The following is a 26,619-nucleotide window of genomic DNA, read 5'->3' as shown; positions in this document are numbered from 1 at the left end:
TGCGGCTCGCGCCGTCAGCGCCGTTATCTAGAGTCGCACAGGGAAGCGAGCTCGCTGCTCCGGTCGTCGGCGCGGTCGGCGGGCTGTGCCAAAAACCGCACTATAACCGGTATTTCCCTTCGCGCGCCTGCATTTTAAGCGGTATGTAATTACATGGAGTTCTATGGGAGGTGAACCGGTGGTTTAAAAAAACCGCGTTATACCCGGTCCTGCACTATAAGCGGTTACGTTGTAAGTGGTCTACGCTGTAGTGGGTAGACCTCAAGCCATCTAGCATTGAGGTCTACCCACTACCCTTTCAATCAAAGCCAATCGGAGCACAGCGTCGTTCTGACGTCACCGCAACCCCTGCGCAAGATCTAGACGACTTGCTCGCTGCATAGTCGGCGGACTATAGTGAGGGCTTCAAAGAATAAAAGTGAAGCATAATAAATTTTTTTTTTTTCTATGCACAAAGAAGAAGGCCATCCGGTCTTCCTCCCTGTGCAAATTTATCATACTCAAATTTCACAAGTGTGAGTTTCAAGCAAGAAAACTTAAGGCACATAGAAGAAGACCGTCCGGTCTTCCTCTCTGTGCGAATTCATCATACTGAAATTTCATGAGTGTGAGTTTCAAGCAAAAAAACTTAAGCTTAAAAAATGAATTTTTTTCCCCCTATGTACAGGGAGAAAAATACGTAGTAAAAACAGTCCATCTATGCTCCTGCTCAAAGATGACACCACATAAAGCAAAAATGTGCTCTAAGCTAAACAGCCTAAAGCAGAGATCTGAGCGTGTGTGATACCATCTGTGAGCAGCGGCGTCGACCGGACGGTTTTTACCATTTTGCTCCCTGTGCAAAAGAAAAAAAAACAGAATATTTTAGGATTAAGTTTTTTTGCTTGAAACTCACACTCATGAAATTTAACTATGATAAATTCACCACCTAAAAATACCTCTGTGAAGAGTTTTGATGCACTGCAGTTAGTAGTTTACTCGTGCAATTTTTTTGACTCGAATAGCACTCGGAAGTACCCTGTACGGTGCAGACTGTACGAGGATTTCTTTTTCCAAGATAGCTCAGTGCAATGAGATACAAAGACATTTTTGTGAATGACAGGTGACGATTTCTGCATGATACAAGCTTCTGTACGTCCTAATAGAGTGGGCATTTTTCAAGGTGCGCTTTATATGAGGAGTTTTCTGAGATATGGACTGTGCACTCATACGCTTGCACAGAGGAGGAGGGGGCAAGCGTGCTTTGGCACATCCTAATGCCTCTGGAGGGGTGAAAATTCAGAAAGGTGTATTTTTGTTGTGTTACACAACAAAAGTAGCACCTTACTAAATTTGCACCCCTCTTAAGCCATTAGGGGGTGTCATAGCATGCTTCACCCCCCCCAATCGCTCCGGTAGGGTGCAAATTCAGCAAGATTCTATTTTTGTTGTAAGAAAAATAGAACCTTGCTGAACTTGCAACTCTCCGGAGCCATTAGGGCAGGCGGGGGTGCCATAGCATGTTTGCGCCCCCCCCCCCCCCCCCCCCAATGGCTCCGGAGGGGCACAAATTCAGCAAGGTTATATTTATGTTCCATTATACAAAAAAATGGAGCCTTTCCAAATTTGCACTCTTCTCGAATCACTGGGGGAGTCATGGCATGCTTGCCCCCCCCCATCGTGCACACCTGTGCAAGCACCGGATGCGCACCATGTGTCGACTAAAACGTTTGTTTTAGAGCGCAGCTCTTAGGGGCCCGTTTCCGGCTTGAGCGGCGTCGCCGTCGGCGTCGGCGTCGGCGTAACCGCGCGGTGCATCATGGGAAATGTCCCATAATGCACCGCGCGAGCCCCCCACCGGGGTCCCGTGACTTCGTGGGGGGCACGTGACCCCCCGAGGTCACGTGACCCCCGAAGTCACGTGACTCTCCTGAAGTCACGTGACTCCCCTGAGGTCACGTGACTCCCCTGAGGTCACGTGACTCCCCTGAGGTCACGTGACCCCCTCCTCGAGGTCACGTGACCCCCCGAGGTCACGTGACCCCCGCCGATGTCGCGGGATCCCCCGATGACGTCATCGACACTGATGACGTCACCGGCATCCACATAGTCATCGTCATCATCACTGATGACGTCATCATCAGTGATGATGACGATGACGATGCGGATGCCGGTGACGTCATCAGTGATGATGACGATGACGATGTGGATGCCGGTAACGTCATCAGTGACGATGACGATGTGGATGCCGGTGACGTCATCAGTGATAATGACGATGACGATGTGGATGCCGGTGACGTCATCAGTGATGATGACGTCATCAGTGATGATGACGATGACGATGCGGATGCCGGTGACGTCATCAGTGATGATGACGATGACGATGTGGATGCCGGTGACGTCATCAGTGATGACGATGACGATGTGGATGCCGGTGACGTCATCAGTGATGATGACGATGACGATGTGGATGCCGGTGACGTTACCAACATCCGCATCGTCATCGTCATCATCACTGATGACGTCATCAGTGACGTCACTGATGTCGTCACCGGCATCCGCATCGTCATCGTCATCATCACTGATGACGTCGTCAGCGACGTCACTGATGACGTCACCGACGTTCGCATCGTAATTGTCATCATCACTGGTGAAGTCATCAGTGACGTCACTAATGACGTCATCGGTAGCCGCATCGTCATCGTCACTGATGACATCATCAGTGACGTCAGTGATGACATCATCGGCATTGGGGTCACGTGACCCCCAAGGTCACGTGACCCCCCAAGGTCAAGTGATCCCCCCCCCTGGTTAGTCTAACCCCCCCCCCAGTGCCCTTCCCTCCTCCTCCTCAAGAGCTGCGCTCTAATTCGGCGTTACAGGGAGTTGTAAGCGGCTTTCACTTTTTTTGTTGAAATTTTCTAATGCAGATTGTGGCCTGGAAAATATGACATGCGCCAATATGCCCGCAACAAAATGAAAGATTTTTTGTTCGCATTTGTCTCTCCCTCCCTCCCTCCCTCCCAAGTGAACGTACAAATTTTGTACTCTAGCATAACTTTGTGCAAGATAGGAGTGAAAAATAATAAAAGACTCACATTGTTTTCTGTCAGGTAGCCCACAAGCATTGGGGCAAATATCCCGGCCGTGCTAGCAACGGTGTTCACGAGTCCCATCACAGAACCTGCAGGATGTACCGCAAGTAGGAGAGAGTCACTAGGATAAACGGTTAGAAAACCTCAAACACCGCCATAAAGCCTAGAAAAAGCTGCCACAAATGGCTCCCTGTTGGGTCTACAAAATGACACTAAATAATTATTTGCAGCCTATCTTCTATTGTCTCTATTGCCTTCCAGAAGAGTTACTTTCCAATTCCAAAAGTGTTACCGTCTACGGGTAACTTCTGTGTGGCTTTAGAAGAAAATCAATGCCTACCATACGTAAAATCCCATAGGAACGCCCACCCATATTGAAGCGATAAATGGTAAAGTATATCAGGTGGGCGATCTCTGGGGACGAGACAGCAAGACAGCAAAAGTTTGTAAAAAAAATGACTGCTACACACTATGGCACTTCCTATCAGCCACATGACACGAGAACTGGTAACGCAGATCATGGTCAGGGCAGAATCGCATTTCACGGTGTCATTAAGACGCGGGAACTCTATACAAATTCCTGTGTCACAGGAGCTGACGCTGCAATCCCCGACGCAGTAGATTCGTGTTTCACTGTGCGACGAGCACGCGGAAACCCGCTTCAAACCCGCACATCATGGGGAACAGATATCGCACGCGGACATGGCAAACTTGGGTTCCATGGTGCGACGAACGTGCGAGAACCCGCTACGAACTCGCTTGTCAAATGTACCGAAACCGCAGACAGTGCAATTTAATGCGATTCGCGCCGACATCTGCGATATCCATCGGGAATTTGGGGGTGGGCAACGTTTTGAAATTTTTGGCCTGTGGATAATTGGTCAAAAAAACGGGATGGGCCATCTCTCAGGGGACATGAATGGCATATATCGATATGCATAAAAGAATACACAATGCTGTGCCCAAAGCCTCCAAAAATACACTGAAGAGCATGTCAGTGGCGACAAAGTTCAGATGAAAGAGGTGCTTGTGTCATCCCTTGTCCCATTTATCACAAGGTCATATGATGCCACATCACGTGACCCTGTTGCACGATGTAACAGTGTCACGTGATTGTGTCGCATAATGTCAAGTCATGATGTCAAATAATAAACGGTAGTATATTCTTCACTCCCCGGGACGATTGTTTAAAGTCTTCTAAATAAATTTAAGCGACCACTCCTTAAATACTGTGTCCCACGCGTTAATAGAACTTTATAAATAAAGGTTGCTGTAGACTTTTTCTTTTTCCTTCACTTTGAAATTTTTATATACCGTAAAATACCGGGCAAGCGCCCACTCAAACTTTGGAGATAATCGAAAAAAAAATGGGGGATCGGCGCTTGCCCGGTCATCAATTTCACATATAAATGCACTGTGCGTGTTTTCTCAGATCTCACAAATTTGGTAATGGGCGCTTAATGTGGAATGGGGCGGATGCGCGGTATTCTACGGAGGACCTTTTGTATAAATGGGTCATTCCATCTCATATGTCCGAGATGCTGCGCTTGACCATTTTCAATTTTTTAAAGAAAATTCATGGTTTTTTACCCCAAGGTCTTTAAAAGGGATACTGAACCGAAATTTGGCGCGCACAAAACAAGGCTGGAGCGATAGGCAGGACGCTATAAAACCCCAAAATATCACTTACTATAAAGTGATATATCTAACGGACAGCCGTATTTTTGGAAAAGAAGTGTGTTATATAGAACACGGCCGACGAGACATGCGACGTTGCGATTCTCATTCCCTCTCCTCTTCGCTTCGTCCCCTCCAGCAGGTGAACAAAAGTGAAGAAGAGAGAAGTGAGGCCGCTTCTCAAAAAGAATTGTGACGTCACATTCCTCGCTTGATCGCGCCCTTTTTTTTCCAAAAATACAGCCATCTGTTTGAGATATCGATGTATGAGTGATGTTTTGGAGTTCGAAAGCGCCCCACTCAACGCTTCTGCAGCCTTATTTTGCAAAATCCAAATTTTGATCCAGCATCCCTTTAACCTGTTCCTATGAAATTTTCGCCGAAAAAAATCTGATTTTTACTAAATTACTGATTGATGCCTAGTTTTAAACCCATTTTAGAAGTTCAAACCACGCTCAAGCCACAAAAAAAAAAAAAAAGTTTTGTCGATCATTTTTTAGGAAAAGGTTAGTTCCTGGGGTAAAAAGCAAAAAAATTTCTTTAAAAAAATCGGAAATGGCCGAGCGCAACATTTGGGACATTTGAGATGGAACGGCTCAAAGATGTTGCAAGGAGACACTTCTTCCGGTCAGATGAGAGAAAAAACAATCCCCACTGTAGCAGCACATCCTTGCAATGTCTGCGGAATATTTCTTCACAGATTTTCCAGGTGCTCAGCTAGAGGATCGGTTAGCAAGAGATCTGTTGGAGATTTTTCAATACCGTAAAATCCCGAGAAATAGCCCACCTGAAATCAAGAGGAAATCGGGTGAAAATATGTGGTGGGCTAAGTTTCAGTGTACAATCAAGAAAAGTTGAAACCATTATATTTTTAGGTCATGCTTCCCTTCCAAGCTTGTTATCGTGGCGAGGGGCAACGAAGTAAAGATGACTGCTTCCCAGTCATCAATGATCGGCTACATCCCACGGCAGCTAACTAGCCGCATTTATGAGCCGAGGCCATCATGGATCCCAGCACTAGTATCACTAAAAGTGGGCTATCTTTCGGTGTTTAAGAAAATATATAAAATCAAGCAAAATGTAGGGGTGGGCCACCTTTCGGGAGTGGGGCATCTCTCGGGATTTTACGGTACTCTCGTAAGACGACCCGTCACCTTGTTATGTTAAATACTGCAGCATGAGGACCTCATTAAATCTTTAACTTCTTCAGTTCTTTCGCACTTCAGCATCCAAACAATTGTGACATAAACAAGTTCAAAAGTCCTGTCGAAGCGAAGTGACCGGAAGTCTCTATGGGCGCGAGAGACTGCTTCGTATGAAAAACACGGAAAGGGTCTATAGTGATTTCATTTTGATGCTGACTCCGTGGAATCGAACAAAAACTAAGAAGCTTCAATGCTTGGCGGACACAGACAGCAGCTCTGGCTTTAAGGCACGATCCTTGCCTTCTGGCAAACAAACAGCTTGCCTGCAAACTCCGGAGCCAAGTCGATCGGCAGAACGCTGTCGCAGCCGGAGTGGGCGCCGGCCAGTGAGCATGCAACAAACAGGAGTATGCACGCGAGAACAGTGTTGCAGCCTGCAGAGGCCAGGCACACGAAGATGACCGCCTGTCCCAGAAGGCCTGCAGAAAGATACAGCTTCAAGTTGACAGCACTCAGTGTGTTGCATGAAACTTTGCTTGAAATATTGGAGGCCTACAAACCCTGACGTGGTTTTAGAACACAAAAAAAATAACACAAGTCTAACCTGGGGAAAAAAAAATTTTATTTTTTTCGTAAATCTGTTTTTTTAAATGTTGCTCGTCAGCAATGTTGCGCATTTGCGGCACTACTTCACATCGGACGTGTGAAAGCGGTTGCGACCTGGGAGAAGGCATAAGTGCATTTTGAATGACGTCACGTGCGACGTCATCATGGGAAATGTCCCATAATGCACCGTGCAGTTAAGCCGACGGCGCTCAAGCCGGAAAAGGGCACCTAAGAGCTACGCTTTAAAAGCCGCTCTCATTTTGGCATCCTTGTGCCACCAAGATTTTACAATGTGGCTATTTCACGAATGAGGTCGCACGATAAAGAAACATAATGGGTAATCACTTGACGAGAGGAAGTCACTGTGACTACCAAGTGAGATGAAAGCACGTATAAACAAAATCTGCCACGTCACACTTAAAATAGTTATTTTTCAAGGCTCTTTACATGTCTGTCTGTTCACCACTGGTATAACACCAGCAAGCCGTTTACAAGACAAGCGGACTTTACTCAGGTGTGAGCATTGCACGTGTGCAGAAACCAGATTCGCTGTGACGGCAGTGCCCCTGCAGCCGTGCGATCGTCAGAGCCGCATGTTAATCCATAGTCCAACGCGTTCTGCCGACGTTGTGCCATAGCAGTGGCGCTGCTTATGCGCGGTGGAGAATAAACTTCACATCCCACAAACCTAGTTCCTGTACACATGAAGTGCCCACACCTGGTAGAGAGCAAAGTCTGTTTGTTGCAACATGTTGGCATGTATGGTTATATCCTAAACTTTGTCAAGTTTTTCAGCGAATTAGTTGGTGGAAATTCAAACCAACTGCATATGATGAGTTCACAGGTGACTCCTCAGAGACGTGCTTGGTGGTAAGGCAGCCCACTTTAGTGAGTACTCCTCTGGTGGGATTGAGAAAGCTGCCAGCCCTCACTAATGCTCTGGAACACCTTCCTGGTCGAAGTGACGCCGAGGAGACGCCTTTCGATGATCCTGTCTGCGCTGTAGGAACTCACGAGTTCCATCACACCCTGGCTCAAGTAGAAGCCAGCGTTGAAGAGCCCGTTCTGCAGAAGAAAGCGCTGAAGTCGGGAGAAAAACCGAGAAAAAAGCTCGACGCAGCTTTACACACTCCACCCTTTCTACCTCTGGTCTGGAAACCCTGCCAACATCGAAACATTACAATCCAATCCAATGTCCAATACGATTCATTACTGATCCTGCCTCTAAAAAACGGCATAGCCTAGGCCCTTTCATGTATTAACTTGACTGCCACTGCATCCAATGAAACAGGTCATATTTGCACCCATACTCCACAGGAAAGTAGACACTGCCAGTTTAGAGGTTCCTAATATCCAGGGTGTTTTACGGAACATTGGCCAAATCACTCCTCTGAAAAGTATGCCTTAACGGCAAAAAGTTTGATGTCATAGTCACATCAAATTTTCCTAAATAGGCCCAGGGGACTATTTAGGAAAGTTAATAAAGTTTGGTATAGCTGGGTTCCTAATTCCTTCTGAGTAATTAAAGTTTAATAAGTAAATTTTAAGGAATGGTTTTAATAGGAACTGTTTTGGGCATCACCGAAAACCACTAAATCGGTCAGAAGTGTGTCTGATCTTGTGCGCTGTGAAGCATTATCACTAAATCGGCACAATTTAGAAAAAACATAAGGCACCTTTTTTCTGTGCAATGAATACCTTTCGCAGGAGCGGTTTGGCCAGAAGTTTGAGAGTCTACGGGGAATAACAGTATATAACAGCTTAGAAAGTGATTTTAAGAAAATCTAAAGAAGTTTTCAAAAGGAATCAGACATAAAACCTATTGGCAAAGCAGGCAAAGGCACTGACCATGTGAAGCAACTAAGCTTCTTCTGGTTGTGAATTGCCAGAGGAACTGACAACGCTCAGTACAACAGGAGCACAAAGTGCAGCTATCACAAAGATTTGGGTGTTGGTACCTCTTCCGTTAGCGGAAATATTTTCCAACATTTGAGGTTCACTGGAGGTAGAGTATTCTCAAAAACCTTGTTACCAAAAGTCCATACCTGTTGTTGTGTATGGTCAAATATAAATTTGGGGGTTTATGCGCCGAACCAACGAAGGACATCTGGCACGTCCCAGCAGAGGACTAAGGATTAATTTGGAGCATTTAGGGATCCTTTGACATACACTGAAAGATCGGTAATACACAGCGCCTTTTCTGCAATAAGCCTCCGTCAGTTTGCAGACACTCGGACGGGATTCAAACCCGCCAACTGGGGATCCGTAGGCCGGTGCTTTGCCTTGAAGCCACCAAAGCAGCCCGGGTATGGTCGATACAACAGTTTGACAATATCATCTAACGTTGCTAAAAAAAGAAAAAGATATTCACAAGCATTGTTTTTATTTAAACCCATTTACAGTAAGTTCATGTGGCAACACTCAGCAAAAAATAAATTAAAGCTTCTGTCAAATTGATTTCGATTTTAAATCAAGGAGTGGCGTAGCGCTCTGGACTCGAAAAAAAAACAGCACTTACCCTAGACATTTACGGAGAACTCGAAAAGGCTCACCTTCTGAATCTTAAAGTGAAGCACATTCTCCAGGTAGCTCGGCAGTTCTGTGAGCAATGTGTAAAAGCTCCAGGCGCTACAGAACTTGATTAAGGCACACATCCACACAGGCTGCGACAGCAAAATCTCGATCCAAGGAACACTCTGCGGCACAACAGAGAAAGCACCATACCACTGCTATGGTTAGACTGTCTGACGACAATGGAGGATTACCTAATTATAGTCGTAAAGACTGGTTCACACATTTGCGTTTGACCGTGACAGACTGCATTGGGACTGTGCCCCCGGAACACTCCTGGTCTGCATTGATTTCCTAATTTTTACACATCACTCTTTCACCGTGCGCTTAAATTAATCAGGCAACGTTATAAGCAACCGTTTCTTGTAAACATTGTGCAGATCTGATCTCTCGGATACTGCAAAAGCTAAGGTCTAGTTACACTCAGATTGGAGGTGTTCGAGGGTCACTCGATATATGGCGCCAGTGCGCCAATGTGCGCTCTCGTCGTGACCAGTTACTAGACGTCGTAGTAATGCAGATTTCGCAAAATAAGGCCGCGGAAGTGTTGAACGGGATGCTATGAACTCTAAAACATCACTCAAACATGGATATCATGGATGGCCTTATTTTGCGAAAAAAAGGGTGCGATCAAGCGAGGAATATGATATCACGATTCTCCTTGAACAGTTGAGAATGAAGAGAAGCGGCCTCGCTTCTCTCCTCCTCGCTTCGGATCACCTGCTCGAAGGGACATAGCGAAGAGGAGAGGGGATGAGAATCGTGACGTCACATGTCTCGTTGTCCTCGTCGGCTGTGTTCAATCGCGCACTTCTTTTTCAGAAATACGACCATCCGTCAGAGATATTGCTGTATGAGTGCTGTTTTGGGGTTTTGCAGTGTCCAACCAATCGCTCCAGCATTGTTTTGTGAGCTCCAAATTTCGGTTCAGCATCCCTTTAAGGCACACGTCTCTCGAAAGCGCCAGTACTTTAGCGGACAATAAACCACTTGCTAAATCGCCAAGTGCCCCGGCCTACACTCGAGGAATCATGGGAATGGTGTTCCTTTAGTTCCCTAGTGATCGGTAATTTCCTCCAATTCAATGCTTACACACGTTTGAGTGTAATCCATGGTCATCCTGAATAAGTTTTAACGTAAGTCCAAAAACCAAGTCCCTGCACCCCGCACTTCCACCAAAAATATCACGAATAAAAAACATAAACTTGACTATTAAAACTTAAAATGAAGAAAATAGAGAAAGACTAGCGTCGTAGGCGCCGATGGCAGCTCAACAGCAGGATCGAGCGCTAGGGCGAGACTGACTGCGGCTTGCCATGTGGAGGAGGCCTTTTTGTACACACGTGGGCTTCTGGAACAATCGGCGTAGAAGGTTCAGTGCGGAGAACATTCTATCCTCGAATCAGCAACACAGTTCTCGAATTTACCAAAACATCACATTACAGAGTCATCAAAAATGTGTACCCGCGGCCAGGAATCGAACCTTGGCTTTTTGCGAGAAAGGCAAGTGCGATAACCGTTAAGCCACGAGCGCGCTGCCTACTTGGTCAGCTGCGCGCGCAGCATTATTCCCCCTTTAAAAAGCACATCGTTACGATGCAGCACAAAACAAAAACACAAATCCACAACAAAAGGACAGTAGAATCGCGAGCTACAGTTAGCAGTTCACTCTTTGACGAGAGCCCGAAGTTCTATCGTTCGTAATACGGTTTGAGTCGGACGACGTGTACCACCTCGGGTAGTGGCTGGTGTCTTGCAGATGGGCGCGTTCTGTCAGGAAGAACCTCGTAGTTCAGATCACCGAGGTGTCGGATGATCTTGTAGGGTTTGAAATAGCGTTTCAGAAGCTTTTCGCTGAGACCGCAGCGTTGTATTGGTGTCCACACCCAAACCCGGTCTCTGGGTTGAAAGTAGACGTTCCGGCGACGAAGGTAGTACAGGGTAACGTCGACCCATTGTTTATCTTAAATTCGGAGTCGGGCGAGCTGGCGAACTTTTTCGGCTTGTTGAGCAACCACCTGGCCGTCGGGGCTGCCATCGTCGGCTGCTTCGTGGGGTAACATCATGTAGAGTATGGTTGTTACTTTTCTGCCATGCACCAGCTGAAATGGGATTACTCTGGTGGTCTCTTGCACTGCCGTATTGTAAACAACGTGACGTAGGGTAACACCTCGTTCCAAGTCTTGTGCTCTACATCGACATACATAGAGATTATGTCGGCGATAGTTTTATTTAGATGTTCTGTTAGTCCATTTGCCTGCGGATGGTGCACAGTGGTTCGACGGTGGCCGGTGCCACTGAGACGAAGTATCTCTTGCGTCAGCTGGTCCATGAACGATGATATCTACGGTCTGTAATGAGGACTTCGGGGGCGCCGTGCCGGAGGACAATGGACTCGATGAAAAACTTGGTGACTTCAACAGCCGTACCTGATGGAAAAGCTTTCGTCTCGGCGTACTGTACGAGATAATCTGTGGTGACGATTATCCAGTGGTTTCCCAACATTGACAGCGGGAGAGGGCCAAGTAAATACATTCCGATCTGCTGGAATAGCGTGGATGGGGGAGCAATCGGATGCAGAAGTCCTGACGGCTTCGTTAGCGGTTTCTTGCATAAATGACACTCATGGCATGATTGAGTGTAGAGGTATACGGTCTTCGCTAGCCGTGGCCAGTGGTACTCTTCTTGAATCCTGGCGAGCGTCCTGCTGTAGCCAAGGTGTCCAGCCGTTGGGTCGTCATGGCATCCTTGCAAGGTTTGTTCTCGAAGGGTGGAAGGAATAACCAACAGCTATGCATGGTGAAGCTCTTCTGGAAGGCAGCATCAAACTGCTCCTTGAAAAAGGAATTGGCATCGCACGAGGCGTTACGGATCTCCAAGAAAAACGTACAACTGTTCTTGTGACAAACTTTCAAGAGGAGAAGCAGCACGTAACGAAGGGTACCACCGTGGGCCACGTCAAGGAGCTTGAGGCACCAGCCGTGGTCAACGCAATCGCTGAGGAAACCTTGTCGTCCTAGCAGAAGAGCACGTCGCCGCCACAACTCGACATCGACCCCAAGCTTCCAGCTCCTAAGCGACGGCAACTGGGCCGGCAACTGGTTAATCTCCTTGCTTAATACAGTGACTGTTTTGCCACGTCGCCGAAAGTTCACCAAACACCAATGGCGAAATGTCGCATTGTTACCGACGACAATGAGTTCTTTGTCCACCAGTCGCCGTATCGAGTCTCCTTAAAGAAAAGGAAGGTGATTCAAAATCAAGTCCAGGAAATGCTCGACGACGACATCAATCAACCCTCAAGAAGTCCGTAGGTGTCTCCAGTCCTTGTAAAGAAAGACGGAACCTTGAGGTTCTGTGTGGACTATCATCGACTGAACGCTGTGACCAAGAAGGACGTCTATCCGCTACCCCGCATCGACGATACGTTAGAATGATGCCACTCCCAATATTTTTCGTCAATAGACTTGAAGAGTGGTTACTGGCAGATTGAAGTCCCAGGAAGCTGACCCCTGTCAACGAGCCCAAAACACGTGCCAGCCACCACATCCCAGAACAGCCCCAAGTTTAGAATTTTACCCAAGAACTCGAAGACCAAGACGACAACGATGTCCCAGCAGAACCCGGCCGCCCCTTCCGTTATCTACCTGCCCGTCGCTCCTCAGACACCGGCTCCCTTCCATGGCGAAAGCCACGAAGACATCGACGACTGGGTCCAACAGTACAAACGAGTGGCCCGCCATAACGCGTGGACACGGAACAGTGTCTTCAGAATGTTTACTTCGCCTTGGAAGCAACCGCGCAGAACTGGTTCAAGAAGCATGAAGCATCCATCACCTCCTGGGAGCAACTCAGGGCTGAGTTACGAAGAACATTCACCAACCAACACCGAAGAGAATGCACCGAAGACCTTCTTCAAGCGAGGGTTCAAGGACCTAACGAGAGCGTCATTAGCTTTGTCAAAGATGTTCTTTGACTGAGCAGCTGTGCGGATCCTGACACCCCTGAAGCAAAGAAGCTGAAGGCTCTAATGCGAGGGGTGAACAAAACTATATTTGAAGGCCCTGTGCGGAACCCGCCCACGACCATCGAGGGTTTCATCACGAAAGCCACGTACATCAACTGTGCTCTGCAAGCCCGAGTCAGTCACTACCAGAGGCTACCCGGCGTCAGCGTGGTTCAGCAGTCCCCTTGCGACCTTGCCCAAGGCGTCCCGGGCATTTGTGAGCTTATTCGCGACATTGTTCAGGAGGAGCTTAACAAACTTCTGTTGACTGCTGAGCGCCAGGCTTCAATCTCCATTGCCGAGGTTGTTCGGGACGAGGTTCAGCGAGCGTTTCTGCTAAATGCCCCTGTCACCGTGGCCGCAGCTCATGAGCCGACACTGTCCTACGCTGCAGTGGCCCGACGATTGCCGCCAGCTGCTCAACATTACCCGGTGGCGCCACGACGAGACTCACCAACGCAGGCGTACCCCCCTTCATAACGACGAATGACGTCAGTATGACCGCCGAGACCAACCGGCGCCAGGGACAACCGAAGTGTGGAGAACAGCGGACGACAACCCATCTGATATCACTGTGGTGAAGCCGACCACATTTACCGTCGATGCCCCTACCAACAACTGGGGCTGCGTGGGTTCCACCTGAACGACCCACGCCTCAGGTAAGGAATGCCTTCGCGACATCGAGGAGTACCTCCAACACTCGCCCTCTTCAGCGCCATCTCTCCACCATGGAGCCCGCTCCCCATTGCCACGATGCTCAGGGTACCCAGCACCTCCATCGAAATGTCACGAATGAAAATTGATGAGGCGACCACAACTGAAGCAAACTAAACGTTTAATAAAGTGAACTTGAGTTCAAAAGAAAATCGAAAAAAAGATGAGACGTTTACAACTTCCCGTATCGCCGATTTAGAGAGCAACTCTTGAGAAGGAGGAGGGGAGGGTACTGAGGGGAGAATATCAACACCTCCTAGAAGAGAAGGCCGTAGCGCTCAGAGTGGGCACGTCACAATGGTGGAGGAAGGAAGGCCATGGCGCAACTACGCGAGAAAATGCCGCTGTCGACGCGTATCGGCGCATTAATGTTCGTGCGCCTTTATCCGACATTAATACACGTTTTAAAAGCGCAGTCTTGTACAGTTTATTATATGTATAATATAAACGTAATATACAATACGTTACCAAGGTTGAAAGTACCAAATTTATATTTTTGATCATCCCCGTAACCGCGGGACTAAGCGCAGTCCCGCAGCTTGCCACACTTTTCGAATGAACCGGCTCCGAATTTCCGATACGACATCTTCCCTCGTACGGGCTCTGATTCTGGTAAATTTATGTTGCATGTGAGCTGCTGACTGCATGCAAAGGTATGTTGAGACATTTCAGAAGGGAAAGGAACCGAAAAAAAATCCATTCATCGCCGCTCGGAGGGGAGCGCACACGAGGAAGAGGTGGGTCGACAATGTTAAGCCTCTCGTCCCACACTGCTGGTGCTGCTCTCGTGTGTGTGTGTGTGTGTGTGTGTGGTTTTGTCCTACCCATCTTTTTTTTTTTTTGTCGTCGCCACAGTTTTGGGTAGATTTTTTTTGTGTGTGTGTTCGCTTGATACTACGGCATTTACGTGGATTCGCAAAACAAGTCCTGCTACGGTTTGACTGACGTGCGTGGCAAATAGTCAACGATGACACTGGCTGATGACCTCTCGACAGAGAGAGACTTCTTGAAGTTCGTGTTAAAAGTTTTTCGTGATGGATCGTGTGGGACGTATGGATACGATCGACAGGTGAGGAACAACTTATTTACGGGCTTTCTTGGTCATGTAAGACGCAAGTAAAGTGCTGCAGTCAATTTTTTTTTTAAATATTGTGATAGAATGGAGTTTTGTTCTTCGTCATTATCCGTTTGCTATTGCGTCGACATTTATAATTATGCGTGGTAATATTCTAGTTTTTACTGGAAGGTAAATAACAAGTTTGAGTGATTATTGAAAGTGCGTTGTTTGTGCTTATGTGTTTATTTATACTAAAGTTATTTTGTTGCCTTTACCACGTTTATACTAAAATCTTAACTGCATTAAAGTAATAGTATTATTGTATACAGAATAGGTTATATTTTGTTCTGAGGCACCTCGAGTCCATAGGGAGAATTAAATTAGTTGACTGTAAATAGTAAGTTTAGTACCCCTGCCACACAGAAAAGTTAATATTTTGATTAAATAATACGGGATTTAATCAGCTCGCTGTTTTGAGTGATTATATGAGCGTCGCAAGCTGATTTGTCGGCCCATATTTTCATTTGATCGAAATTACATTACTTTTGCCATGTGGCCGGGGTATGATGCAAGAATTCAGTGACTGCACGCGATAACATCGCTTACATGATCGCAAGTGACATTCCTCTAGCCGTGTCTGCGTTGACTATGTCTACCGTAATATCCCGAGTCATCGCCCACCACCCTACCGCCTGAAATTCGTTAAAAAAGTGGGGTGGGCCATGTCTCGGTGGGTGAGCACAAACACTTGAAAAAAAGCGGAAAAAACCGCCTATTTTTCACTGAGTATCTAGCGCTGATGCACAAGAGATATATCAAACTCAAAACTCGATTTAGTTTCATTGTTTTATAAAAAGAAATGCTCACGAAAGAATATTTTACTATAGCGAAGTCCGTTGCTTGCATACGCGCTAGAAACACCGCCGACCTGCATATAGCGCGAACGTTTGTTCCGTGAAAGAATGTCACCACTATGTTCTCCTAGTTAGTAAAAAAAAAAGAAAGAAAAGTCTACAAGAAAATAGAAAAACCGACCAGGCGCAACGAGCGGACCAAAGAAGCGACCAAGAGCAATCCTGGGAAAGCGGGAAAGCCGGCGGTCGCGTTGGCAAATACTTTGGCGTCGGGCCAAGTCGGGCGCCTTGTCAATCGCAAGCTCTTGCGCAACTTTCTTGTTTGGTGCGTACATACGTGCGTCCGTGCACGGCGGGCTATCAATGCACGGTTGGGACGCTCTGCAAACGTCTGTGTAGGGCGTTCCAGCAAAGCTTTATTTACGCGATGGCTTTGCCTAAAATATTGCACAACCGTGGTCGCGACGGGCGGGGAGAAGGAGCGTGTTCGCGGTGTCCTTACTTCGGCGGAGACAGACTTTGACTTAACACTCCGCGGTTACATTAACAAACTCTTATTTTGTTATCTCCATCGTTTTCTTTTCGCACGGATACACGACCACTTTGGGGTCGCTCACGGAGGAAATGCGTAAACAAAAAGAAGTGTCTTTCCCTCCTTCGTTTTACTTTGTCACGGACGTCCTCCAACTGTAAGGTCCGCGGCCGCGTCATTCGGGTAGGATGAGTGTTCGCGGATCGCAGAGTCCGCGCTGGGGTATTTGAAGGGGTGGGCGATGACTCGGTGTTTTTTCGGAAATCGATATTGGCCCAAAAAATGGGGTGGGCGATGGCTCGGGGATGGGCGATGACTCGGGATATTACGGTACCTGATTTTTCAATGTGACCTGTATTCCGATGTCCAATCACTGCGTGTCTAGCCATCTTGTCGAAGTATTTCTGTGTAAAATATGCATTCCTGTAGCAATAATTGCGTGAATCAATGTTTCCTCTTATACGCCTTCCTCGTACCATTTCATACCGATCACTTAGCGGTGTAATATTTTGCCGTGTAATGAAATGTTTTCGAGACCCGTTGCTATGTGCAGCTTTCAATTTAGCTAATAAGACACGCTTATGTGACTAAAAGCACGTTACGACGATCGATCCACGCGCGTTGCCCCGATGGCCTTCCCTCGCGACGTCACGAGTAGAGCGCCACGGCCTTGTCTTCTAGGAGGTGTTGAGAATATGCCCGTCCTCCTCATCCGTACCCTCTCCTTCTCCCCTCCTCCTTTCACGCTAAAGACGCGCATCGTCACGCGATGTTTCGGCGCAATGCCAAAACGTGACGCCGCGTTTCGGTAGAAGTCATGGTGACATTTTGGCACGTGACTTCCATTGAAACGTCACACTCACTTTTCGTCACTTGCGACGTTTCGGCACAGTGACGTCACTCGCACCGAAATGCCAGGCGACGTTACGTCACCGCAGTGCATTATAGGACGTTTCCCACAATGCACCGCGCAGTTCTGCCGACGGCGACGCCGCTCAAGATGGAAACGGGCGCCTAAGAGCTGAGCTCTAAAAGGCTAGCGTCGTAGGCGCCGATGGCGGAGTAACAGCAGAATCGAGTGCTAGGACAAGACTGCGGCTTGCCACGCGGAGCAACTTTTGTACACGCGTGGGCTTGTGGAACAACCGGCGAAGAAGGTCCGGCACGTAGAACATTCTATCCTCAAATCAGCAACACGGTTCTCGAATTTACCAGAACATCACATTACAGAGTTAACAAAAATGTGTACCCACGGCCAGGCATCGAACCTTGGCTTTTTACGGGGAAGGCAAGTGCGATAACCGTTAGGCCACGAGCGCGCTGCCTACTTGGTCAGCTGCACGTGCAGCAATATCACTTTTAAAATGTCTCGTCAAGGTCAGCGTTTTTGATACTTTGCATGCAACCCACCTTTCAACCTGGCCCGAGCTGCAGAAACCTCTTACAATATTATCATTCTCGTGTTTGTTGTTTAAGCGGGAATTGCCAAAAAGTCAAGTATTCACAGCCAAAACCAGAATTTAGCTCAAAGTCAGCGGGGCTGTTTATAGCATTTTTACCGTTTCTTATAGTTAATATCAGCGTTTTTGAAGCTGTACGAGAATGATAATATTGTAAAAGATTCTTGCAGCTCAGCCAGGTTGAAGGGCTGATGGCATGCACAGTATAAGAATGCTATAGTCAGTCAATGAATAAGAAAAGTTTTCAAGGAAAAGGAAGGCTGAGGAGGAGGAAGCAGACGGAACACAGGAGATAGGAAAAGGAAGTTTCCTTCTTTCCTCTCCAGCTTTCCGTTTGCTTCCTCCTCCTCCAGCCCTCATTCCCCCTGAGTACTTTTCTTAACCTGTAACTGACTACAACATTGACGAGAAATTTTTAAAATGATATGACATGTCTTTGGGGTCTACACGATGCTTACTCAGGATGACTCTGGATTACACTGAAAAGTGTGTAAGCATCGAAATGGTCAAAATTACCGATCGGTGGGGAACTGAAAGAACACAGTTTCATGATTCATCGTGTGTGGGCCGGGGCACTTGGTGGATTTAGCAAATGATCTATTCCTCATACCATCAGGTCCTAATTTCATCTTCTGGGCACGGTTAGCTAACAAGGACCATGTTCATCCTGAGATGCCCGGTGCCTTGCCTACTCGAATAATTGCCACACCTTAAATGAGCGGGGCACGGGGAGAGCACATCACTGTGATCTGTGCAATGTGCGTAGCAAATGATGATAGAGAGACGACAATTAGACACTAAACTGCCATCTGAGGACGTGAAAAAGAACTAAACGTTGTCACGTGCTTGGAAGACCTAGTGCAGGTCACACTGGTGAAGTCAAAATAATTTCTGGGCCTCATCATTTGTACGGCTCGTTCCATTAACTGCGATCATCAGCTTTTTTGGCGCTCTGCAATGAAACTACTTGAAACATTCGAGTAAACATGGCATGTCCAGAAATAAGCCCATCCTTTTCCAGACCTCTTGGGCATACTTCAGATGAGACAATTTTTACTGCAGTTCCAGGGTTGGTGACACTTTGTTGGCCACTGCAACACAAATTGCCGGGATCAATGCGGGTAGACACCGATGACCCAATTCACCATTTTTGGAACTCATGCTCCTAGAGCTTCAGGTTTGAAAACACGCTCACATTGCACAAACTCACGGGCACCTATGACAGGCTGTCACATAAGAGGCTCGTACCAGCGTTTGTGGTGTGCAAGTGCGTTCACCACCAAGATCTCCGGACTGGCAGTTTCTGAAAATGGCGGATTGCTGCAGCAGCAACCAATCAGGAACGAATTATTTTCACACGACCTTCTGCACTGGTTTGCTGATCAACACCAGTATTTCTACCGGAAGACAAAATAGTCGCAAGAGGCATTTTCTGCTCACATGACTGCCTGCATGGGAACAGAAAATGAAAGGCATCTATCGTTACAGGTCAATGGCTACGGTAAGTCTGTCCTCGCTTCTTTTATTAAAGTTCTATTATATTAAAGTTGCTAAAGTTGAGGCTTGGGCGAGTTGGTATATTATATATATATAATATAATATATGCGCGCAGCAAAAGGGTGAAGGGGCTTGAACTATAAATGGAATGAACCGCATTTGCATACTCTAGGAGGAGCATATAAAGTTACTTCTGGTGAAGGTCATGTTAATCGAGAACTAAAGAAAACAACAGCACGGCTTACATTTGCCGAGAAGAATCGGCTGAAACGCAAGGTGCTTTCTTCCCACGGAGCCAGTCAAGTGACCAGCAAGCCATCTGGCTGATATATTACACGCCGGGAGAGATACCGGCACCGATCAGCAAACCGGCCCTGGGGTGGTGGTGATAACTGAAGACGGGGTTTGCTTCGTTCCGGTTATCTACGGACCGCGGGAACGAACAGAAGAAGGCCTCACCCTCTGCACTCCAAACTTGCAGTCTCGGCTGTCGACGATGTACTTCCGCTCTTCCAGAGAGATCAGGCGATTCTGCTCAGGGGTCGCAGAGGACAGGAGGAACCAGACGACAACCCAGACAAAGCCCAGCAGACCTGCCGACACAACCAATGCAACATTCCCGAATCCGTCCGTTCGTCCGTTATTTATTTATTTGTTTGTTTGTCTATTTATTTATTTATTTATTTTATTTTATTTATTTTATTTTATTTACTTATTTATTTATTTGCTTTACCCTCAGGGCCCGAAGGTATTACAGATGGGGAGAGCAAAGTTGGGATCTTTAAAACAATGTACAGTTATTCACACTCAACAGAAAAATGATTGGTTGAAGCAGACCTAAAAAGTACACTGTCAGTGATGGATGCAATTGGTCCAAAAAGATGGTTCCAGTCAAGGGATGCGCGAGGAAGGAAAGAAGAATGGAATGTAGATGTGATAGTGATAGGTACCTCAACTTCGTGCTGATAATCACGACGACCAGAAATATAAAAGGGACGGGTGATTAATTTGTCGCGAAGCACAGAGTTATAAAAATTAAGTTTACTTTGCGAAATAAAGAGAGGCGTGAAAGCATACATTGCAGGAAGAGGGGCGGGAGTGACGAACTTCATTTCATGAAAGTGACGCTAGATGTATAATGATAATCAAAAAAAATAAAACGAGCGGATCTATTTTGCACAGCTTCAACGTGGTGATGAGAGTGGCTTGTCCGGGATCCCAGACAGAGGCTGCAAACTTCGGCCTAACCAGAGTTTTATAAAAATTTAGCTTGAGAGAAACAGGTGCTAATGAAAAATTACGCCTGAGGTAGCCTAGCATACGGTTAGCATTAGAGGTGATATGCTGAACATGTGTTTTCCATGAGAGGTTAGAAGTTATATCTACACCTAAATATTTGCAAGAAGATACCATGTCCAGCTAAGCCTGATTAAGAAAGCAGTTCCGAGTTTCATGTGACTGGCGAGATACACGCATGGACTCACATTTGTTAGTATTAAGAGTCATAGACCATACATCGCCCCTTTGGTAAGGCTGGTTCACACGCTTGCGCTTAAGGGGATGCTACAACAAAATTTCAAGCTTATTTCTTGTCTATACGTGTTCGAAGGAGCAGTATCACATCGGACTCGGCAATATCTTGTTAAAGGAGACACGAAAAGGAATTTTAAAACAAATTAAATGTTTAGCAAAGAGCACCTGGCGGATGTCGCTAAAGCCTCGTTTGTAATGCTGCTCTAGGAACCTTGACAGGTAGTGACAATAACTGTCTCGCCTAAAACTACCGTATTTACTCGCATAATCCTCTCACTTTTTTTGCAGAAAATCGATGGAAAGTTGGGGGGTGCGAGAATTACGCGGGAAAGATTTTACGCAAAAACGTTGAGCTCTTAAAAAAAAAAAAAAAAAAGCGGCTGCAAATTGGGGTTTTTGCGCCGGCAGCTACCTACAAGGTTTGAGGACTACCAATACAGGACTTACCTTTACAATAAAACCACAGCTTCAACACAAAGCAAGATTCATTTGCAAACACAGTCTTAGTTAAGTCGCTGATATTGCCCTCAGTCCGAATCAGTCGTTGCCTTGTCTTCACATCCCGATTTCTCGTCGGCTGCGCGAACGCCGTCTAGTTGCGCGCACGCGAAATTGGCTCAACGACAGTGTGACTAGCATCTGAGAAATGGCGCTAGGCTGCCTAGGGCGCCTTAGGGCGCTTCGAGCATTAAAGGACTCTGGCAAAATGGAGCGGCGCGGTGCCGGAAAATGCGGGCGGTGGAGGGCGCCTGCATCGTGCGGGTTTCGCGAGCAGGCGACTTTTGCCGCTGCAGTTTTGGGGGTGCGAGGATTATGCGAGGTAAAGGAAAATCCAATTTTTGGTGGCTCACATTAGGGGTGCGAGGATTACGCGAGTGCGAGGATTACGCGAGTAATTACGGTATACATGCTTTGCACTCGACATAATCCCAACAGCCCTAAAAGCACTCTGGATCTGCGTATAACTACGGTTGGCAACAGGTCAAGAGCTTTGTGGGCGCCCCACCAAAACGCGAGCTTTCAGCCTGATATTGCCACACGCGTTGGCAAGCCAGCGCGTGCGTGGCCGAGTGGTTACCGCGCTTGACTGTCGCGCGGAAGGTGTAGGTTCGATTTCAGTTAGCGGACTGTCCTTTTATTTATTGTTTCAACTTGGCCTTCTCGTAACATCGAGAACATTCTCGTCTGATCGAGTTCCGAAAGTTCTACGCCGAATGATCCAGAAACCCACAAGGGTACATAAGGGATTCCGCATGGCGAGCGGAGTGAGTCTCGGCCCAGCGTTCGACTCTGCTGTTACGCCGACTTCGACGCTCGCGACTCTCTGCTATTATCTTCTGTCTCCTTTTTATTTTCTTTTGGGCACAAGTTCACCCCATTAAACGTTCAGTTTATTCAGTTATTCGCTGCCTCGTCATTTGTCATTCGTGACAATATAAAACTTTGTCGCCCGCGCAGCCAAAACCTGGCAGAAGGCAACAAGGGCATGCTGGAGGCGGAGCATCTATGTGGGTTCTTAAAGGGCAACTCCGCTCAATTCCGAGAAATTTAGGCTTACACGTGATTCAAACTCACAAAACACTACTAAACAACTCTACGTCTTCGGATTCGTGAAATGTGGAATATTATTTGTGTAATCCTAATTTAAAAATCAGCTGATAACGAAACCGAAACTTCGGTTTCGTCAGGCAACATTGGTCTCGGGTCGTCAGAGTCATGGCCACGTCACGTCGAACCACGTGGTCTTGTGACAATCGGGAGAGAGCGAGGGAGGGACAGGACACGCGACGCGGGCAGGTCGCTTCGCATGGCATGGACGGTGATGGCCCGGGGAAGAGGGGGAAGGGGAGAAGACGAAAGAGGAGAAGGGGAGCGGAGAAACAGACCGATAAGCGCGCAGGGCAGCGCAAACTAGTGCATCCACGTTACGGTGATCAGATGAACGCCCGGTCAGCCAACACCGGGAGGAGAAACTCATGACATCATCAATCAATTTCGCTCCGAGAAGTAAAAACAAACAAAACGTGAGAATGACGTAGTCATGCCTCTGACGTAGTGGCTCAAAGTTTGCCACTCAAAGTCCGTCGCATTGACTGCGCTGACGATTGCTCCTCACGTCGCACGCTAGAGTTGGCAGATTTCGGCGACTTGGCTCACTTGAAGGTTTGCTGGCCCAGTTTATTAAATATATAAACGGAATTAGATCGTAATATTTGACACGGGGTCTTCCTATATGATACTAAGGAGGGCTACATAGTTTTCTAAATATCAAAAATGAAGCGGAGTTGCCCTTTAAGGAGCAGTTTGTATACGAAAACACCTTCTAAGCATGCATGGAAGGCCAATTTTTTACCTGCCACTGACTATACAAAGTAATATTTTTATTCTGAACATTTTTAAAAAAGGCGTCTTTACTGCTACGCGAACACCGTCTTCACTATACGTTTCTTGAGCTTGGTGGACATTCGAGGTGCGAACAACCATCACAGTCTGGTGAGTAATTAACTAAACTTCGTTCAATAACTTTTTAGTTATTGGTTTTATGGGCCATGTAATTTTGAAGACAGCTGCCCTCGAGGGCTAGACCAACTTACACAATTAAAAAAAATGAAAATAGCAACTGGTTTGGAGATATCCGTCGACAATTTCTTTGTCTTTCTATCCTCCGATTCCGAGACTGAAAGTTCCAAGTCTGCCGGAAGCGCTGACCATGTGACGCTTGTAGAAGTGACAGTTTCGTGACATAGAAATCGTCATGATTTCTTATCTGGTTTGCGGCTGTCAGGATGTGGCTCGGGATATGCAAGCCTGCTGGGACAGTCTTTAGCACTCTCGGTTTTAATGCATCGCTGCCCTCAGAGCTTTACTCAAGATTGTTTGCAGGCGGGGGAGATACGAGATCAATACACTTTGTACGTCTCAAAACCGTTACTTCTGCAAGTGTCACATTGTCAGCGCTTCCGGCGTGCTTGGAACTTTCAGTTTCGGAATCAGATGATAGAAAGGCAGAGAAATTGTCAACGAATTTCTCTGAACCCGTTGCTTTTTTTTAAATGGTGTAAGTTGGCCTAGCGGCCTTCCAGGGCGGCTGTCTTCAAAATTACAATTGCAACATGCCCAATGAAACTAATAATTAAAAATATAATTAAAAATTGTAGTTAATTTCTCACCAGACTGTGACGGTTATTCGCACCTCGAATACCCACCGAGCGCAAGAAACATATAGTGAAGACGGCATTCGTGTATCAATAAAGATGTCTTTTTTTAACATCTGCTTTGAATTAAAAATATTACCATGTATATTATAAGTAGGATTTTGTGTTTTCGGGGCCTATGTTTTTTCTGGAATTCAGAGGGCGTTTTTTAGAGGTTTTTTTTTCCCCCAGAAACCTTAGGGTTTATCGGAGTTTATATATATATATATAGTTTTTTAGATTCCCAATTTTCCAAAATTCACAGTTTAATCTTACTGCGTTCCCAATTTTTCAGGATTAAAAATAAATAATAACTGTACAAGAACATACCCAAGATTCGTAAGAATTCGTCTGTTTCAAATTATATTTCTCCAGCTGGTGCTTGGCATTGGTGCCCATGCCATTAGCAATACTACCTAACTGTCCCACAACAAATCTTTCAAAGAAGTGTTGCTTCAACTAAGGTCGGTACTCTGAAATAACGAAACACCTGGACGTAGTCGGTGGGGCATAGAAGCTTCAGCCGCCCTGCCTTCCCTTCTATGCAACCTCGAGGGTCATAGCTTTTACTGTCATAAAAACACCTCAAAGAAGCACATATAGGATGCTCCAAACTGGAAACCAGAACGGTGGCCTTTGTCGTGACCCTGAAGTAGAACGACCTGTTTTGAAAGAACCTTGACGACATAAATGGTACACACCCTTTTGTCAATAGCCCGATATTACCCACCCTGTGCTATGACAAAATTGATTCGTAAAACAGATCAGTTTTCGCTTTTTATTTTACCATCCTGAGCTTGAAATTAGAGGTTTTCAGATAAATCTGAATTGAGGAAAAATACACCGGCAAGTGTTTTAGAAAATTTTTGGGATTTATCCGAAAACACGTAACAGGGTGTCCCAAACGAAACTTCCGCTGTAAAATGAGCCGGAAAAATCGGCGCATGCACATAGAAAGTTCTAACTTTCACCAAATGTGCACTGAGCAAGTCAATTTTACTGTGTAAAATTTCAAGGCATAGCTCTCATCCTGTAAAGATTGGAAGAGCGAAAATCCTGCCAGTCAAGGTTGGGTGTGTTACAGACAACCAAGTTAGCGACGACACTTGTGGCACCATCTTCCGATAGGCGCATCAAGCAGACAACGCACTCTGTTGTCTGCTCACCATGCCCATAGGGAGATGATGCCACAAATAAATAGTGTCACTAACTTGGTCGGGTGCAAACATGCCCAATCTTCACTTTGGCAAGTTTTAAGACGCAGCTCTTAGGCGCCCGTTTCCGGCTTGAGCAGCATCGCCGTCGGCATAATTGCGCGGTGCATTATGAGTAAGTTTCCCCGTTAAATGTAGCAGAAAAAATATCCCCGCTAGCGGAAAAAATTTCCCCGCTAAAATTAACGGAAAGAATTTTCCCGCTAAATTTAGCCGAAAATATTTTTCCACTAAATTTAGCGGGAAATTTTCCCCGCTAAATTCAGCGGAAAAATTTCCCCGCTATATTTAGCGAAAAAAATTCCCCGCTAAGTTTTGCGGAAATTTTTCCCTAAATAGGAGGCGAGCAGGAGAGGAGGAGAGGCATAGCCTTCACTCCGTACCTTCCCCTCCTCCTCAAGAGCTGCACTCTAATTCGGTGTTATAGGAAAGAGTAAATGTCTTTAATTTTTTTTTTTTTTTAATTTCATTTGGTAAAATTGATTTGCTCAGTGCACGTTCGGTGAAAGCCTAAGCTTTCTATGCGCAGGTGCCAATTTTTCTGACCCGTTTTACAGCGGAAGGTTCACTTGCAACACCCTATAGGCTGAAAATGTATGCACTATCAATGTGAAATGGTTGATCACAACATTGATACCATTATTCCAAGCCCACGGATGCAGAAAAAAAAGAGAATATATACTCAGATCGAAAATGCTGCAGGACTACCAAATAGACTGCACCGGTGTGCTCTCTCGTGCTAAGCGGTTAGAAGCGATTGCAATGTAGCCAGTAACGGTCAAATGGAAATGTGCGAACCAGCCTTTACAAACGCTGCAAAGTCAATATGTCCAATTAGTGGGGGACAAAGCCGGGAAAGCGAGATCAAGCGTGAAGGTCCGGCAACTTGGAGAACGCACGTACCAGTGAGGTAGAAGACGGAGGGCCAGCCTCCGTCAAAACCGTGCTCGCAGAGCACTGCTGCCACAGGTAAGGTGATGACGGTGCCCAGCAAGGAGCCAAAGATGCACACAGTCACCAGGAAGCTACGTTCCCGAACCGGCGACCAGCGGGCGACCAGGGCGTACAAGGACGGGTACGTCACGCCCTGGGAAGAGACGTTATCGATAGAACTGAGCAGTGGATCAGTTAATCAATTAATGCTTTAAATGTGGTAAATATTTTTCAATGGTTAGTCGGTCGAGATTTTATTTCAAAATATTGGAGAGAAAGTAAGAATGCTTGTCTTACTTCGGGTGCACATTTAAGTAATCCAGTAAGGTAACACTGATGTGTACCAGGATAAAAGGCTTTAGCATTCAATTTGATTGTAATCCAGGGGGATTATCAGTTGTGAAGAATAATATAAAATATTTCATATTTTACATAGTTTACCCATGGTATATATTTCTCTTTTGTGTGTGTAAGCAGGACAACATTATGTTTTAAGTGAGGCTACAAATTCAACCATGAATGACATAGCAAGAAATAGTAAAAAGAGAATTG

At 46.4% G+C, this 26,619-nt stretch overlaps 1 protein-coding gene across 2 annotated transcripts in view; it reads right to left on the bottom strand.

Moving 5' to 3' along the window:
- Positions 1-26,619, bottom strand: part of LOC115330843 (sialin) — a 41,777-nt gene that overhangs the window by 1,543 nt on the left and 13,615 nt on the right. For both annotated transcript variants that reach the window (XM_029992889.4, XM_040207422.3), the window contains exons 4-9: positions 26,038-26,221; positions 19,653-19,786; positions 9,055-9,198; positions 7,435-7,567; positions 6,220-6,375; positions 3,078-3,163 (exon numbers count right to left, since the gene is read on the bottom strand). In XM_029992889.4, coding sequence (XP_029848749.2) covers positions 3,078-3,163; positions 6,220-6,375; positions 7,435-7,567; positions 9,055-9,198; positions 19,653-19,786; positions 26,038-26,221 — 837 coding nt within the window. The remainder of the gene's footprint in view (positions 1-3,077; positions 3,164-6,219; positions 6,376-7,434; positions 7,568-9,054; positions 9,199-19,652; positions 19,787-26,037; positions 26,222-26,619) is intronic.

The sequence above is a fragment of the Ixodes scapularis genome, unplaced genomic scaffold (assembly GCF_016920785.2).
Source record: "Ixodes scapularis isolate PalLabHiFi unplaced genomic scaffold, ASM1692078v2 PGA_scaffold49__6_contigs__length_1374808, whole genome shotgun sequence".
NCBI lineage: Eukaryota > Metazoa > Arthropoda > Arachnida > Ixodida > Ixodidae > Ixodes > Ixodes scapularis.
This window is presented reverse-complemented; position numbering and strand designations above follow the sequence as displayed.